The 15,237-nt window shown below is 38.0% G+C and overlaps 1 protein-coding gene across 3 annotated transcripts; it reads left to right on the forward strand.

Annotated features, from left to right (window-relative positions):
* The first annotated feature begins 300 nt into the window (after nt 1–300).
* On the forward strand, nt 301–13,771 carry LOC113335461. 3 transcript variants are annotated; one of them, XM_026581504.1, is made up of 13 exons: nt 301–395; nt 615–662; nt 1,499–1,755; nt 1,878–1,961; nt 2,177–2,250; nt 2,340–2,373; nt 3,435–3,493; nt 4,703–4,817; nt 4,919–4,956; nt 11,510–11,607; nt 11,902–11,957; nt 12,792–13,080; nt 13,181–13,771. In XM_026581504.1, the coding sequence occupies exons 3-13, from the start codon at nt 1,612–1,614 to the stop codon at nt 13,555–13,557; spliced, it is 1,368 nt and encodes a 455-aa protein (XP_026437289.1). In that variant the 5' UTR covers nt 301–395; nt 615–662; nt 1,499–1,611; the 3' UTR covers nt 13,558–13,771. The 3 variants fall into 3 exon arrangements, with proteins under 3 accessions (XP_026437289.1, XP_026437290.1, XP_026437288.1); XM_026581505.1 differs by lacking the exon at nt 615–662 and having other exon boundaries at nt 303–395; XM_026581503.1 differs by lacking the exon at nt 301–395 and having other exon boundaries at nt 403–662.
* The last annotated feature ends 1,466 nt before the right edge of the window (nt 13,772–15,237 follow it).

The following is a 15,237-nucleotide window of genomic DNA, read 5'->3' on the forward strand; positions in this document are numbered from 1 at the left end:
CCTCGATCCATTTTTTTTTTTGAAACTAGGCATAGGCCCGTCCTGTCTCCTGGCAATGTAGCCACCGGCTTACTCCCACTGAGCAAATTTTGCTCCATGAACCCCATAATAAAGTTAGTATAATTACACGAGTACTCCAAAATTTGAGCGGAGACTCGAACTCCTGACCTTCTCTTTAAGAGACAGGCTCCTGGCCAACTGGGCTAACCCCATATGGTTCCCCTCGATCCATTTTAGTTCTTGTCTGTGTGTCCCTAATGCTGTCGTATTGGTAATACCGATTCCCGAAACGGCCATGTGTTAGAAAAAAAGGACAAAAGCAGATGTTCCCTGGCATTAAAATAATTAAAAGAATTTAAAGAAAAGTTCGATGGAGAAAAAGAACTTCTTCACAGGTTCACCTCTTCTTCTTTTTTTTTCTTTTCTTTTTGCTAGATTCTTTTTTGGATTTTGTCTGCTACTTTTTATCTCATTTAATTTTAAGGGTTAAAAGTACTATCTTCGATTCTAGTTCTTTAGGTTTTCCTCGTGAGAGGTTATTTTGGGGTTACAGTTGTGTAAAGAACGATGTGTATGTCTTTTTCATCACGTTCTTCTTCTTCTTTTTCTTCAAGGATTATTGCGGCTTGTCTTTGAATCGCATGTCTAATTTCTCTAATCTGGTAAGTGGGATTTTTGCAATTCTGTTTTTAGGGGTTTTTGTACATTGCTCAGATACGATATTAGCTTGATTTGTTAAGTTATTCAGTTTTTTTGGTATTGACCTCATTTCTTATATGCTGGATCTGTTTAAATGTCAGTTAAGGATTGACTATTTTTTTCTGAGAGCATGCTTATATTGGAATGCCCTTGTAAAAACTGAGAGTTCTGTAGAATTGTTTTATAGTTCCGTTGTTTGATTTCACTCGTGAAGACATAAAATTGTGATTGTTTTTGTTTAAAGTTTGTATTGAAATGGCCAGGTAATTATGGACTGAGCCGAAGAAGTTGAGTGGGTTACTCGGTAGCCTTAAAAAAGCATGAAATGTTCATTTTATCAGACTAATTGATGAGCTTGACGAATATATTCATGATCACAATTGACAAGTATAGGCTAGTGAGCGCTACACGTGGACACTGTTAATACAAGACCGAATATGCATGTACACTACAGTGCATTGAAGAGGAAGCTAATTTATTTTTTTGTGGGATACAGCTTTTGGTCTGTTTTTAGGACTTAAATTGCTTCAATTTGGAATTGCAAAACGTGATACAGCTGGTTGGTTATAATTTAAGGATCTTTTACAATATAGTCTTATTTGAACCGTTCAATAGTCTTAGTGTTAAAAACGACTGTGACCGTTATATTAGGAGGATCTTACCTGGCTTAGTTGGTACGTGAAAATAGTAAATCCATGTTATATCTAACTTCGTTAGCTATTTAATACACTTGATAACATGATTCATTGGGAATCTGGGCTCATATTTTATTATATTGATGACGAAACTTATTTTTCAGGCCTTATTTGAGTTCAACGAGTTGTTAACTACAAGAACCATTGATAGACATCCATTTTGTTGGTGATCCTTCCTGCTGGAGTCCAGCGGAAACAGTTAAGAGAGTTAGAGAAGATGAAGAAGGGAAAAGGAGTAGTAATTGCTGCTCCAAATCCTCCAAGCGGAGATGAGAGTTCATCAGAAAGGAAAAATGTTCCTGCACTCCCTACGGGCAGATCAGCCGCAAGAAATGCTTCTTCAAAGTATGATTTTGTGAAGGTAGTTTAGTTTCTATACCTTCCCTTAAATTTTATTCTTAACATTTGGGTTCCTAATCATTCTTCTTCTATATATGTTTAAGAACTAAAAGAATGCCTATGATCACCTGACCGATTCTTCAGGTAAAAGTGTGGTTGGGGGATAATGCTGATCACTACTATGTTCTATCCAGATTTCTTCTCAGCAGAATGTTAACAGTCACTAAGGTAGATAAAGTTATCACGATCTTGCTTGAGCAGTCACTTTTCTTTCGATACCGATCTCATTAGTTCACAATTCATTTGCTCGTCTGGAAGATTTGATCTTGTTTTATGGGAGGGATTTTTTATTGACAGTGTATTTAGAGAGATGGTATGGGTCAAGTATGTTAAAATAGTATGTTGTTGAATACTAACTGCCACTTAACTTCTCTATTTGTCAGATACCTAATCACGTGGCCATTAAAATCGCTCTGGAGTTAAAGAAGTTGCTTATTGACAACAGCCTTTTGGATGTGTGCGTTGTTTTTTCCTTTTACAGTATTTGACATTTTCGTACACCTCATTCATCACCTCTAACCACAATCCTTTTTATTGTTATGGCAGTTCGCAGTCTGATTTGGAAGCTAATTTATTTAAGGTACTTTAAAGAAATCACCACAGTAGTATACTTTTATGTTTGTAAAGGCATTTAGCTCTGTTTTCGTCTATCCATGGTAAAACAACGAGTTTGGGCATTAGTTTATTAAAGTGTGTTCCAATTCCAAATGTTATCTGGTCTTCGAATGTCTCTAGAAAGAATAGAGATTGAATGATTCACCCTAGACAGACATCTGTCAGTGTTGCGAAGAAAAAAGCTGTCTTTTTTCTGTTGGTTGTTGACTAACGTCAAACTTGGGAGTTTACTTACTTGCTAGAGTAAGGCACTTTAGGGATGAAGTGACAGGCTCTTCTAAAGACTTGAACTTTCTTTTGGTAAAATGGAAGGTCCGAAACAAATATGTCCTACATGTGAAGTCTGGAAGGGACTTAGCTGAAGACGACAGGGAGTTCACTAACTCATTTTCAAAGTCTACTAGGTCATCTCGAGAGCGTGGAAAAAGCTTCATATCTCAACTTGACAAGTGTGGCATCGAATGGAATATTTGCTAGAGGAAAAACCTGTGACACACTAGCGGTTAGGGTACTCATATATCCCTAGGTTTGGTAATGGCTCTCGGGGCCAAAGGAGAAATAGCCCTTCTGTTCTTGTTCATGATTTCAGCGCAGGACAGTAACAGGCTTCTAATATAGTGTGTCTAGCATTCATACCAAAATTCAAAAGTATAGTTAAACTAACTTATAACATGCACTAACACGCTTCTACGCAATTGCTAAAAGTTGTATTACCGTACTACTATGAAAACATTTTGTTTATTTTGTTGATGGACTAAAACAAACGATTATTTAACCCAAAATATAGTGAAATGAAATTGGAGTACACTTAATTACGTAAAGACAATAATTTCATCCACGCTCATTCTCCTTATAATCTTTAGGAGCAAAATACTTCATCAAGAGAGCTTCAGGTTGTTAGGGTTTTGGTGAGCTGAAATCTGTAAGCCTGACAAAATTCAGTTCTCAATCTTTTATTTGTTTATTTTGAAAATTATTCAGTTTATAGACAATATTGGAAATAAGCTTATGAGAATTTTCTTGCAGCTCATGGAGCGTCGGGGTTATGGGGAAGAATACATAAATCGTTACAATATGATGACCAGGTTAGTGTGTTCTAATCTCCTTTTATAATTTATTCTCCTGCATATGTCAAATATGAACCTTTTGTAGTAGCTGTAGAAAGCACTGCTCCGTTTTCCCAATTATGGATAGGTACGTTTCCACCCTTTCCACTCGTCTCTTTTCCAATATGCTTCGTCTAAATCTTTTTCTTTTGATTATTATATATACTTTTCCAAGCTTCTTCTTGTATCTATTTGTTTGATTTTGTTGCACCCTATTAGCTATAGCTTCGCTGCTTTATAGGTTCTTGGAATGACTCTTCTGCAGACATTTAACTCCCTTGAAAGAAACTAAAGCAAGGAACCTATTTTTGGAACATGCGTTCTGAAGTAGGAAAGAGTATACAATTTGCTAGACAGTTAATTTTACAAAAGAAAAATTAATGACTGCTTTGTAATCTAGTTTTACTGGAGGTGGAACATAAAGTAGGTATATTGCAGATGGAACTAAAATAGATGAGGTTAACAAGTGAGATGAGGTCAACTATAAGTCAACTACTGAACTGAAAAAAGATTTATCTCGAAGTCAAATTGTTAGTTACCTCATCTGTTATAAGAGCGAGAACATATGAAAAATTAGTAAAACACTGTTGAGGTGTTGACCGTACAGTTACTTACTTTATGGCATATCTCAACGTTGTCACCAATCCATATCAATTTCAATCTGCTTTCTGTCAAGACTATCTCATACTGAGATACTGCGTGAAGATTCTAATGCTAAACATGGCGGTTCAGGATGTACCATGTAGCTTCTTAGCTCAAAATTTGTTGCACTAATGGAGTCTTTACCTTTGAGTAAAAATCAAGCCTACTATGTCACATTACACCAGTCTAGAAGTTCTTTATGGGGAGCAGCAAGTCTCAAACTAAACACTCGTTAGTCTGAACTCTGAACCTTTAAGTTTGTGTAGTTCGACGCTGATGTGCTTATATATTTGGCAATTTCTGCACTTACATTGTTTAAGTCTGCATGACAGTGGTATTGGGAATGCCTTAGTATCTTAGATTTGCATTATTATACAGTTAAGTGGGTTGGTATCACTATCTACTTACTTATATTGATGGGATTTTCTGAAGATTTCTCTTGAATTCTTATTTTTCTCACGCGCTTTAGTTGATCAATTCTTATTTCAAATGTGTAAAGTGTGCCAAAGCTACTTGCCTGATGCTTTGATTTCATTCTTCATTCAGATTTCACCACCAACGAGTACCCTTGGTCATTCTTATTTGTGGAACTGCCTGCACGGGTAAGTCTATAATTGCCACTCAACTTGCACAACGGCTAAACTTACCAAATGTTTTACAGGTAAATATGCTTATATAAACGTTCTTGAGCATTAAACTCTATTTATTTTGTATGACTTTTATTTGGTTTTTTAACAAGCGTTTTCTTTTCTTATGCGGCAGACAGATATGGTGTATGAATTGCTTCGAACATCAACAGAGTATGTGTCCGAACCTTTTGATCCCCGTTTTTAATTACTTATTATACTTATCATAAAAGAAAGGTGTTCAAAATCAAGCTTGTCAATTATGCATATACAACAAAATTATGTGCAAGGATGTTTCCTTGCAATTGTCTAGCTGTACATGGAAAGATATGCAAAGTATGACTTGCATCATACCTTTATTTATCACACCTCGTATTCATTATGCTTACGCATTGATAAAAATGTGTGTCGAATTACCCTTCACGCAGAGAAGTAAAGCTCTAGTGCTTCTCTAGTTTTGCTTAAGATGTTGTAGATTCAGAGATATAAGGTTTCAAATACAGATGCTGTTAAATTTGTGCAATTGTGTTCTAAGTAGGAAATATAACTAAAAATTACACTCGGAGAAATGTTCACAAACCAGTAGCTAATTAGTACAAGTTAAGGGGACATTAAAGATTACTAGCAAGTGACTTTGAGACAAGTAATTTGTGAATAATTATATTAGTTCAATTTCCCTTTTCAATAAGTAATTTTGTTCAGTCTAGGTCTTTAGCTAGAGCGTAGTTAAGCCTATCACGGTATCACCGAACACCTCTGCAGAAGTTCTTGTTGATTTTTTATGGTTTATGCAACAACCATCATTAGCTTAATTTAATCCCTAAGATTAGTAATAAGGCGGATTTAATTGAGATTAAGGTTCAATCAAGTGCGTAAGGTTAAGTGGCGCACAATGATTAAGCTTAAGTAGCTAGGTATGACCGGCCAGGCAAGTGGCGCACAATGATCACGCGTTACAGTGTTGCAGGCCAAGTCAGTGTCCGACAATGATTGCACGAATACTGCATAGATTGTCAAGTGCTAAAAATGACATAACCCTGTAGGGCTAGTGAAGCGCAAAGGTAGCGCTACACTGTAAAGACATTTGGCTAAGTAATGAAGCTTATTGGCCGACACAATGAAGCTTCATTGAGGGAAAGGCAAGGCAAAGCCAAAGTGGCCAGATGCAACATGCAACATGTAATGTTAGCATTAAGGCATATCCATGGAATTGAGTTGGCCCAAACTCAAGGATGATGCAAGAAGATAGAATAGGCCAAGAGTTGGTCTACGCATTAGTTCAAGGCTGGCCAAAGCTTGAATAATGCAAATAAGCTAGTAATGCAAGAGTGGCATTACTATTGTCGAGCAATTGGCTAAGTAAAGCAAGAATAACGCATATGAGCATATGGCACGTATTGACATCAGTTGGAAATCATGTTGACATGAATTTGGATTAACCAAGGCATCTTAGCAAGTTCAGATCAAGGCCATATGCGGTGGTGCACAAAGCTGGCGTAAATATGGCACAAATATTGGTTATTGGCCATATGCGGTGGTGCACAATACTGGCGTAAATATGGCACAAATATTGGTTATTGGCTTTGCAAGCATGGCAAAGGTGTGAGGCAAAGGTGAACGGTTATAAAGTGAGTTTATAACCATATTAGAGTGTCCACAATCGTTTTGGACAGGTGTGGCATGAACTGGCACAAGTTAGAAGAGGCTAGTTGGTTATGCACACTTTAGGCGGTTATGGAAACTACTTGGACACTTGGCTGTCCAAGGCTTGTGAAGGCGGTTGCACTGAAGTTTTGGCCTAATCCTAGTAGTATAAATAGTCTAGGAATCAATAATGTTGGTGTTGTTCAATTGAGAGAACCATGTGATGGACGAGTTTTGTAATCTTCCTTTGATGCAATGAAATGGGTTAATTGTGTCATGTCTTTGTGTTCATGATGTTGCTGATATTGTGAGTTGATCAATTCGTTTGATGCATGGCAAACCTCTTATGCTTATGGGGGCATAAAAAGTTAGAAAGAAGATGAAGACTTCTGTTGTGCAAAACCTTTAGAGTGAAGGCAAATGCATACTTTGATGCAAGTGTGCGAGGCTGAGTACTTGTGGGTGAAGATTTACTGAATCACATAGTATTGCCGGTAATGTCCCATGAAAATTTTAGGGGATTAAATGGGCATGTGGCAGCAGATATCAGAGCGGTGTTTGGGAACATTGTTCTTAATTTTTCTCTCTTTTACTCAAGTTGGTGTCATTTGTTTGTCGAAATCAGTGAAGAATTGTTTGGGTTTCACTTCTATGGAGACTAGAAGAAGTTGGTCATGTGTGGAAAGATTAATTGGAATGGACTTTGAAGCTTGAAGTAGCAACATGCCAAGAAGGTTTATGACAAAGGTGTCAAAATTCCTGCCCAAAGTGTTAGACGAACAAGCGAAATCATTGGAAACCGGGTTTTCAAGTGATTGCATGACAAAACTAAGGAGTATGGTGACTTCTATGGTGCAAGTCAGGTGTTTAAGTCCATGTTTCTCACAAGTATGCGAATATTATGCATTAGGAGTGCATATATTCGTAGTGTTATCCGTAGCGAGTACATTACATGCTGTAATGGGAATTTTGCGAAAATTCCTATATGCAAAGATGATGTTGGCCTTTGCAGTGGCAAAGAAGATTGAGAATCAATCTATGCGATAGAGTTGAAGGTGTCTTGTTGTAGCCAGTTGGATGGAAGATTAAAATAATCTCTCGTGAATGCATGTACCTTGGTGGTAATGCAAGTCTGGTTGCGAACCAACATTTTTGTGGCAATGTGATGCCATAAAAGAAGAGTTGGATGGCCAATTCTTATCTAGCATAAAAACTTATGGAAAGGCTGAAGAAAGAAGCGCAAGTTAGGGAAAAACCGGTACACCACGGTCTTACGTTTGCAAAGAGTTCTTCGTTGGTGCTAGATGCACACAAGGAGTGTGTTTGCACCTAGTTTATGAGTGGGATCAATATGCTTGGACAAGGGTGTCCAGGGTGTCCAAAGACCCGCATTTGATGATAACCACAAGCGGATGTTCTTGTCAACTACAAATCAGTATTGCTAGAAAGCTGATTTTGGAGAAGGGGAAAGACAAGATTAACCAGTTGTGCGTGGGCAGTAAAAATGAGTTCCAAGTTTGAAGAAGAATGCAGCATTCTTGCTTCATGGAACATAGGCAATGGTGCCTCATTTGCAAGGATTATGGCCTTGTTGAGATTGTCCAAGGGATTTGTCCATTGTGTAACATAACTTTGCTGAGCTCTATGATGATGCTCAAAATCACCAAGTTAAGTCTGTTCCAGTTGTGCAAAGGTGCACAATATTGTGTCAAGATTTGGGTGCTAATTGGCATAGCAAGTATGCAACAGTAGCATGCGCCAAATAGGATTTGGGCATGGCCAAGATGCATAATGCGTTTAGAGATGCAAGTTAGGCCGAATTAATGATGCGTGGAGAAGGAAGGACAAAGTAGTGGTGATGCATAAGAATGGCATGAGGTCATTTTTGGGAAATCTTCATGAAAGCTAAAGCAACACCGCGATAGCATCAGTTTGAAGGAGTATTCAACTAAGTGTCAATTATATTATGCTTCGTTATGGGAGTTGCATAAGAACGTTGATAAGTAGAAGAGTGCATGTGGCAAAGTGAATTGCTATATTGGGACAGTAATGCTGTCTCGCTTCCTTGTTTGTTGCTTAAAAGCGAAGATGAAGTCAGTATTCCAAGGCTTGTTAGGTCTTACAAGTTGCAATCAGTTGGCGCGAGTATTTGCTCAAGTTTGAATATACTTTCAGTTTGGGTCGAGTGGACCTTGGTGTTGGAATGAAGTCTCTCTATGTAAGGTAGTAGTGAATGAGGGTATCTGAAACGAGAGTTCTTGTCTCTTTCGTTCAAAGTAGAGCTAGTTCGCGTGGAAGATGCTACATAGCATATTAAGCCAAAATATGCAATAGAAGGCGCTGGAAGTGAAAGGAGCAAATAGAGTTAGTGGCATAGTTGAGTTTGATGTTGAGAGTTGTGTGGAAGTGCGACAACATTTGGCAGTAATAGCATGGAGTAACGCAGTAAGAATGAAGATGTAAGTCCATCAAGTGTATGAGTTAAGAGTAAGTTAGGAAGAACATGATGTTGTTTTTCCGCCGCATTAAAGCGTAGCAGTTTGAAAAAGCAAGTGATGCTTAAATTGCTGGTTTCAAAGGCGCGCGAAGAGGATGCCTTGTACAAAGTGACGGTGGGATGTCCCGAGTATCCTAAGTCATGACTATACCCAAGTCATGCATTTCAGTCAAGGTGTTGAGATAGTGCAAGCAAAGAACATCAAAGTGCTGGTTCTTTGGCATACAAATGATGTGAGTCCAAGAAGGTGAAGTTTGCAATATAATTTGGAGGCCAAATCTAGTGAAAGTCCTGAAGTTTGCAAAGTACAACAGAGGCTATAGATTTTGGCGTATACCACGAGTGGTATGAAGTCATAGAGTGCATACCTTAAGGCATGGCATGATTTGGCGTAGGCGCATATAATTGAAGAATGAGGCCAATTTTTGTATAAGTAGTTTTGTATAAGTTCTGTTGTGTTGCGTGGTGCAACTAAAATCGGAAAATGAAGGCATAAGGCTATGGCAATAATCATTGTGATCATTTGGGAAAAATCATTATTTGCGCATACTTAGGCACAAATGATTCAAGCGAAATTCAAGCCTAATTCAAGGAATTGGCAAGATGAATTTCCAAGTTGCATTTGGGTGTTCATATGCGATTGTAGTGGGAGTTGCAGCGTAGGCCAACGTGACAACAACAATACAAGTTAGTAGGATCAATGACAAGGCAGTAAGCTAAGTGATAGCATATGGTACTGTATACACTGTCAAGTGCTAAGAATAGCATAACCCTGCAGGGTTAGTGAAGCGCAAAGATAGCGCTACACTTTGACATTTGGTTAAGTAATGAAGCTTATCGGCCGATACAATGAAGCTTCATTGATGAAAAGGCAAGCAAAGCCAAAGTGGCAAGATGCAACATGCAACATGCGATGTTGATATTAAGGCATATCCACGGAATTGAGTCGGCCCAAACTCAAGGATGATGCAAGAAGGTAGAATAGGCTAGGAGTTGGTCTATGCATTAGTTCAAGGCTGGCCAAAGCTTGAATAATGCAAACAAGCTAGTAATGCAAGAGTGGCATTACTATTATCAAGCAATTGGCTAAGTAAAGCAAGAATAACGCATATGAGCATACGACACGTATTGGCATTAGTTGGAAATCATGTTGACATGAATTTGGATTAACTAAGGCATCTTAGCAAGTTCAGATCAAGGCCATATGCAGTGGTGCACAAAACTGGTGTAAAAGTGGCGCATTATGGCATAAGTATTGGTTATTGGCTTTGCAAGCATGGCAAAGGTGAACGGTTATAAGGTGAGTTTATAACCATATTAGAGTGTCCACAACCGTTTGGGACAGGTGTGGCATGAAGTGGCACAAGTTAGAAGAGGCTAGTTGGTTATGCACACTTTAGACGGTTATGGAAACTACTTGGACACTTGGCTGTCCAAGGCTTGTGTTGGCGGTTGCACTGAAGTTTTGGCCTGATCCTAGTAGTATAAATAGTCTAGGAATCAATAATGTTGGTGTTGTTCAATTGAGAGAAGAACCACTGATTGTAGAGTGTTAGGCATTCACCAAGAGGGTGAATGGCCTGTTTTGGTCCAGGTGATGGACGAGTTTTGTAATCTTCTTTTGATGCAATAAAATGGGTTAATTGTGTCATGTCTTTGTGTTTATGATGTTGTTGATATTGCGAGTTGATCAATTCGTTTGATGCATGGCAAACCTCTTATGCTTATGGGGGCATAAAGAGTTAGAGAGAAAGAAGATGAAGACTTCCGAAGGCAAATGCATACTTCGATGCAAGTGTGCAAGGCTGAGTACTTGTGGGTGAAGTTGATTCACTAAACCACATAGTATTGCCGGTCATGTCTCATGAAAATTTTAGGGGATTAAATGGGCATGTGACAGGTTAGAAAGACACATGGCTAGTTGACTAGGAATCTCTTCCAGCTTCTTTTGCAATATAGGGAAAAATGTGTTCTATCTATCGTTTCAGCATGAAGATATAAAAGTAGAACTCCAAGACATAAACCTGATAGTAGTGAGACTATGTAGCTGTTTCTTCTTGCAAAATCTGTTGAAGCAAGGAACATGATGAATTTTACTGCTTATAATGCTGATTGGCGTGCTGTTGTGATGGTATTCAGTTCAGCTGTTGTATGGTTTGGTTGTGCTATACATGGTGGTCCTGTACCCCTTAGTCTGCTGTAACAATTCTGCTTTCATAACCAAATAGTGGTTGGATTCTTTGTTTGCATAATAGATTAGCGGACTTTTAATACAATGGTGTTTGGAGTGCTCAATCTTACTCACTGCTGCAAGTGTCTGCATCATTTGCTGAGTTCTTAAGTTCGCGGGCCGTCTGTTTTTATCATTAGTAAATTTTTTGTGGATGTATATGTTGTGGACATTTTCCTTCGTCACCAGGATCACCTGCATACTAGCATGTATATAATTAAACCAGTTGTAGTATAATGGAACAGTTTCATGTGTCAACTGATCACAGATTGCATCTTAATCAAGGTTGATGTTAACATTCCAGTTGGTTAATTTTGCTGAACCACGAAGGTTGCTAACATGTATTTTTAACGCAGTGCGCCATTGGTATCTACTCCAGTATGGGCACGAGACTACAACTCCTCTGAAGAGCTCATTACTGAATTTTGTAGAGAATGCAGAATTGTCCGCAAAGGTATCTCTGAGTTTTAGGTGATGATTTTGCTTATTATTCGTAAGATATTGGTCCAATGGGGTAAGATCTTCAATTGTAGTTTTGAGGACCTTAATTTCGACATTAAAAGAAGAAAAAAGAGGACCTTAATTTCGACATTTAAAAGAAGAAAAAAGAGGAAATAAGTATTTATTTCCTTTTCATATTCAATTGTTTCAAAAAAGGAAATCAGTGAGTTGCAGATTTTGTTAGTATTTAGCTTCTGTCTATGTTCTTTACTCGGGTGGGTTCATGAGTTGGTTTGCGTTTTGTTAGGTTTGGCTGGTGACTTGAAGAAGGCTATGAAGGATGGAAAACCTATTATAATTGAGGTGCTGTCTATGGGCTTTGCATTTTGTATATGATTATCATTGATACTATTTCTAAGCATCACACGCTATCATTTCCAATTTAACATGTGGTATTTTTTCCCTGCTAATACTTCTACAGAAACTAATTATGCTAGCACTAGAAAAGTTGAACCTTCACAGGGGTAGAGAATTCTTTTTGAACATTCTTATATAAACTGTTTTTTTTTCCCGCTCAAGCATTTGATATCCTTGACGGGTGTCTAATACTCAAATGTTAACTCTTGGTAAAGTGATAAATATTATATACATGCACATGCACATATGCAGGATCATCTACGATTGGGTAATGCAGGTTTCACAACAGCAACATAGCAAACCCTTCACTATATTGATTTTTTAAAGTATGTGTGTATTGCCACAAAAAGGGTTCCAAAATATTAGATGAGTCTATAATCTGACCTTCCACGTAAGGGAAGAGGCAAAGTAGTGCAACACTACCGCGCCCCAAAATGACTGCATTCTAGTAAATTTTTTGGTCTTCTTAACAAATGTTGATGTCCTGTTCATGTTATACGCTCTTTTGATGCAAAAAACATGTTTAGTAATACGATGATCATGCCGTAATATTTTGTGAATTTGTTTGTCAGTAGATGCATCATTCACTATAACCTGGAATATACTTCAGTTTGTTTCCAATTGGTATACATCACCTTTGTCGCTTTTGCCAATGTGTAATGAAAGATTGAATCGTGTTTGATCACTTCGTGTTTATCTAGCTTATCACGTATGATACATCTGATCAACAGCATGCATACCTTGTGAATACCAGTGGACTGATTTCGTGCACTCTGACAGGGAATACATTTAGATCCTAGTATATATTTAATGGATGAGGAGAACAGAGAGCGAAACAGCACGTCTGTAAAAGATGAAGAGCCAAATCTTGGTCCTCCGGGAGCAGAAGATAATAATGCAGTACAAAAGGAACCTACTTCAGAAAGTGCTGCTTGCAAAAATGGAAACGCCGGTACCAACTGCTGTCCTGCGGAGAGACCAGAAGTAGAGTTGCCCACTGATGAGGTGACCACAATTGCAGAGAATCTGGAAGCCATCGACCTAGCAACAAGTGCTCCTGAGGACCAAGGTTTTACTCTACTGTACATTATGTGTATTCTTTTCTTCATTTTGCTTCTGTTATTTGTTGGTGCAGGCAGTGGTGTTTCTAAGTTCTAAAGTATGTGCAGGTCATGTGGGTGAAGTTCTTAAGACAAAGACAAATCCTCCTGCTAAAAACGAGAAATCTCCTGCTGAGCCAGTAATCATACCTATAGTTTTGAATATGGCGGAGTTTGATCATAAAGCACTCTTGGAGGAGTGGATATCCACGCGGACGTTTGGCGAAAAATTTCTTGCCCAGGACAAGAAAAAGCTAATAAACAATCTGAAGACCGTTCAAGATTATCTTTGCTCGTTTGATTCTCAGGGTTTGACTGTTGTCAACATATCTGCAACCACATTCCCACAAACACTGGATTGGCTACATGGTTATCTCCTTCAGTGCATTGAGCGAGGTAGTTCATCTGCATCCACTGTAACTGTGAAGCAACAAAATGAAGGTTAAAGATAACAGTACACATTAGCTTCTGTAATCTGTACTACATGGCATGTATTGGGCAATCTCGCTGTCTTGTGTAAGTAATCACAATAAGAAATAATGAGTAGGGTGGGGCTGAGTCTCAGATTTTGTAGATACTTATTGGTTGATTATAATCTGGTACTTATCTTTTTTTTTTTTAAATTAAACAAGAAAATCTACCCTACTCTTTTTAATTGAAGTACTTCTGACTTAGTTCAATATTTTGAAAAGAAAATATGGTGATTTAAGCTCTCTTTCCTTTTCTTTTGAAGCGTGAAATTCTGCAAAAACCAAGTCACGATAAAACAAGGGTATGTTTTACCGGATGGATCGATGTTGAGAGGTTCTCTAACTGGTATTGATGTTGTTTTTACAGTGGTAAGAAAAGTGGTTCGTTAAAGACTTGTAGAGATTTGATTTTAGAATTATATTTTAAAATAGAAAACTCAAAGAAGGTTGTATCAAGATTTTAAAAGTACTGAGACACGGGATTCCACTATTTTCCAATTTTTCATGTGATTCGATATTAATAATTATCATGCAATTCTAAACAATATAGCTCCAAAAGAAATTGTGATTCTAAAATATTGCCAATGGTAGATTTTCAAAACACTAGTTGTTAATCTCAAGCATGGAACATCAAGAGCCCTAAGCTAAGCATGCACCATCAAGTAAAAACACAACAAGTCGATAAAAATCATTATTTCAATTTTTATTCAATGCAATTAATCATAAAAGAATTGCAGAAATTAATTAAATAATCGTTACCACATGATTGTTGGAAAAATAGCTTCCTCGGTTGCCTCACTTAAGGGGTTTAGCTCCTCATATTATTCACGTGCACAAAATAGGTGTTCATAGCTCAAAAGGGTGAAAAACAAGAGAAAACTAATAAAGCAGACAGTTTGCAACGGTTTACGAGCGTTACAAACTGACTGTTACAGAGAACTGTTGCAATATGAACTGTTACAAGGAACGATAGAAACTTTCTGTTGTAAAATAAAAGATTGTTTTATGGGTCTTATGTTCTTCGTGTTCTTCAGCAGCAGCAGAACCCGGTTTCCTGCAACTTCGATTTCGCGGCTCTGTAGTGTTCTAAACTTCCCCTAACTTCTTCTAAACTTCCCCCAAAGTGTACGTAACCCTTCTATGAGCTATCCCAACTCCTTTTATAGCCCACGGGTCGATTGAACTTCAAGAAATCTTCGGCTATTCTTATTTTTCCTCCACCTCAAGTCTCGGGATTTCTTTCCCTGCCAAGCTTTTAAACGCGGTTCTGTGAGTTGTAAACTTCTCAAATAAGGTAAGATAGAGTCCCAAATATAGTTAACCTCTCCAGAATCTCGCCAACTCCCATATATATAACCAGAAAGTCCGATAATAACTTCACTTCCCTGTTTCGCTCAAACCGAAGATTTGTCACTGTTTTATCGAATCTAAAGCTCATAACAATCCTGGTTTGACTCATCAAATGAATCCCAATCCATCTCCACGTCAAACTCCGACTAAATCTCCTCCTAGTCATCAACAGAACTTCGATAAACATCCACCTCCTCTGTTTCGCTCCAACATGGTTTTTCAGCCCAAAATACTCGATCCATATATACACACCAACCCTGTTAGGCTCTAACAGGTCCAATCCACCAAAATTCCGTGATTGAATCT

Source organism: Papaver somniferum, unplaced genomic scaffold (assembly GCF_003573695.1).
Source record: "Papaver somniferum cultivar HN1 unplaced genomic scaffold, ASM357369v1 unplaced-scaffold_148, whole genome shotgun sequence".
NCBI classification, from domain to species: Eukaryota; Viridiplantae; Streptophyta; class Magnoliopsida; order Ranunculales; family Papaveraceae; genus Papaver; species Papaver somniferum.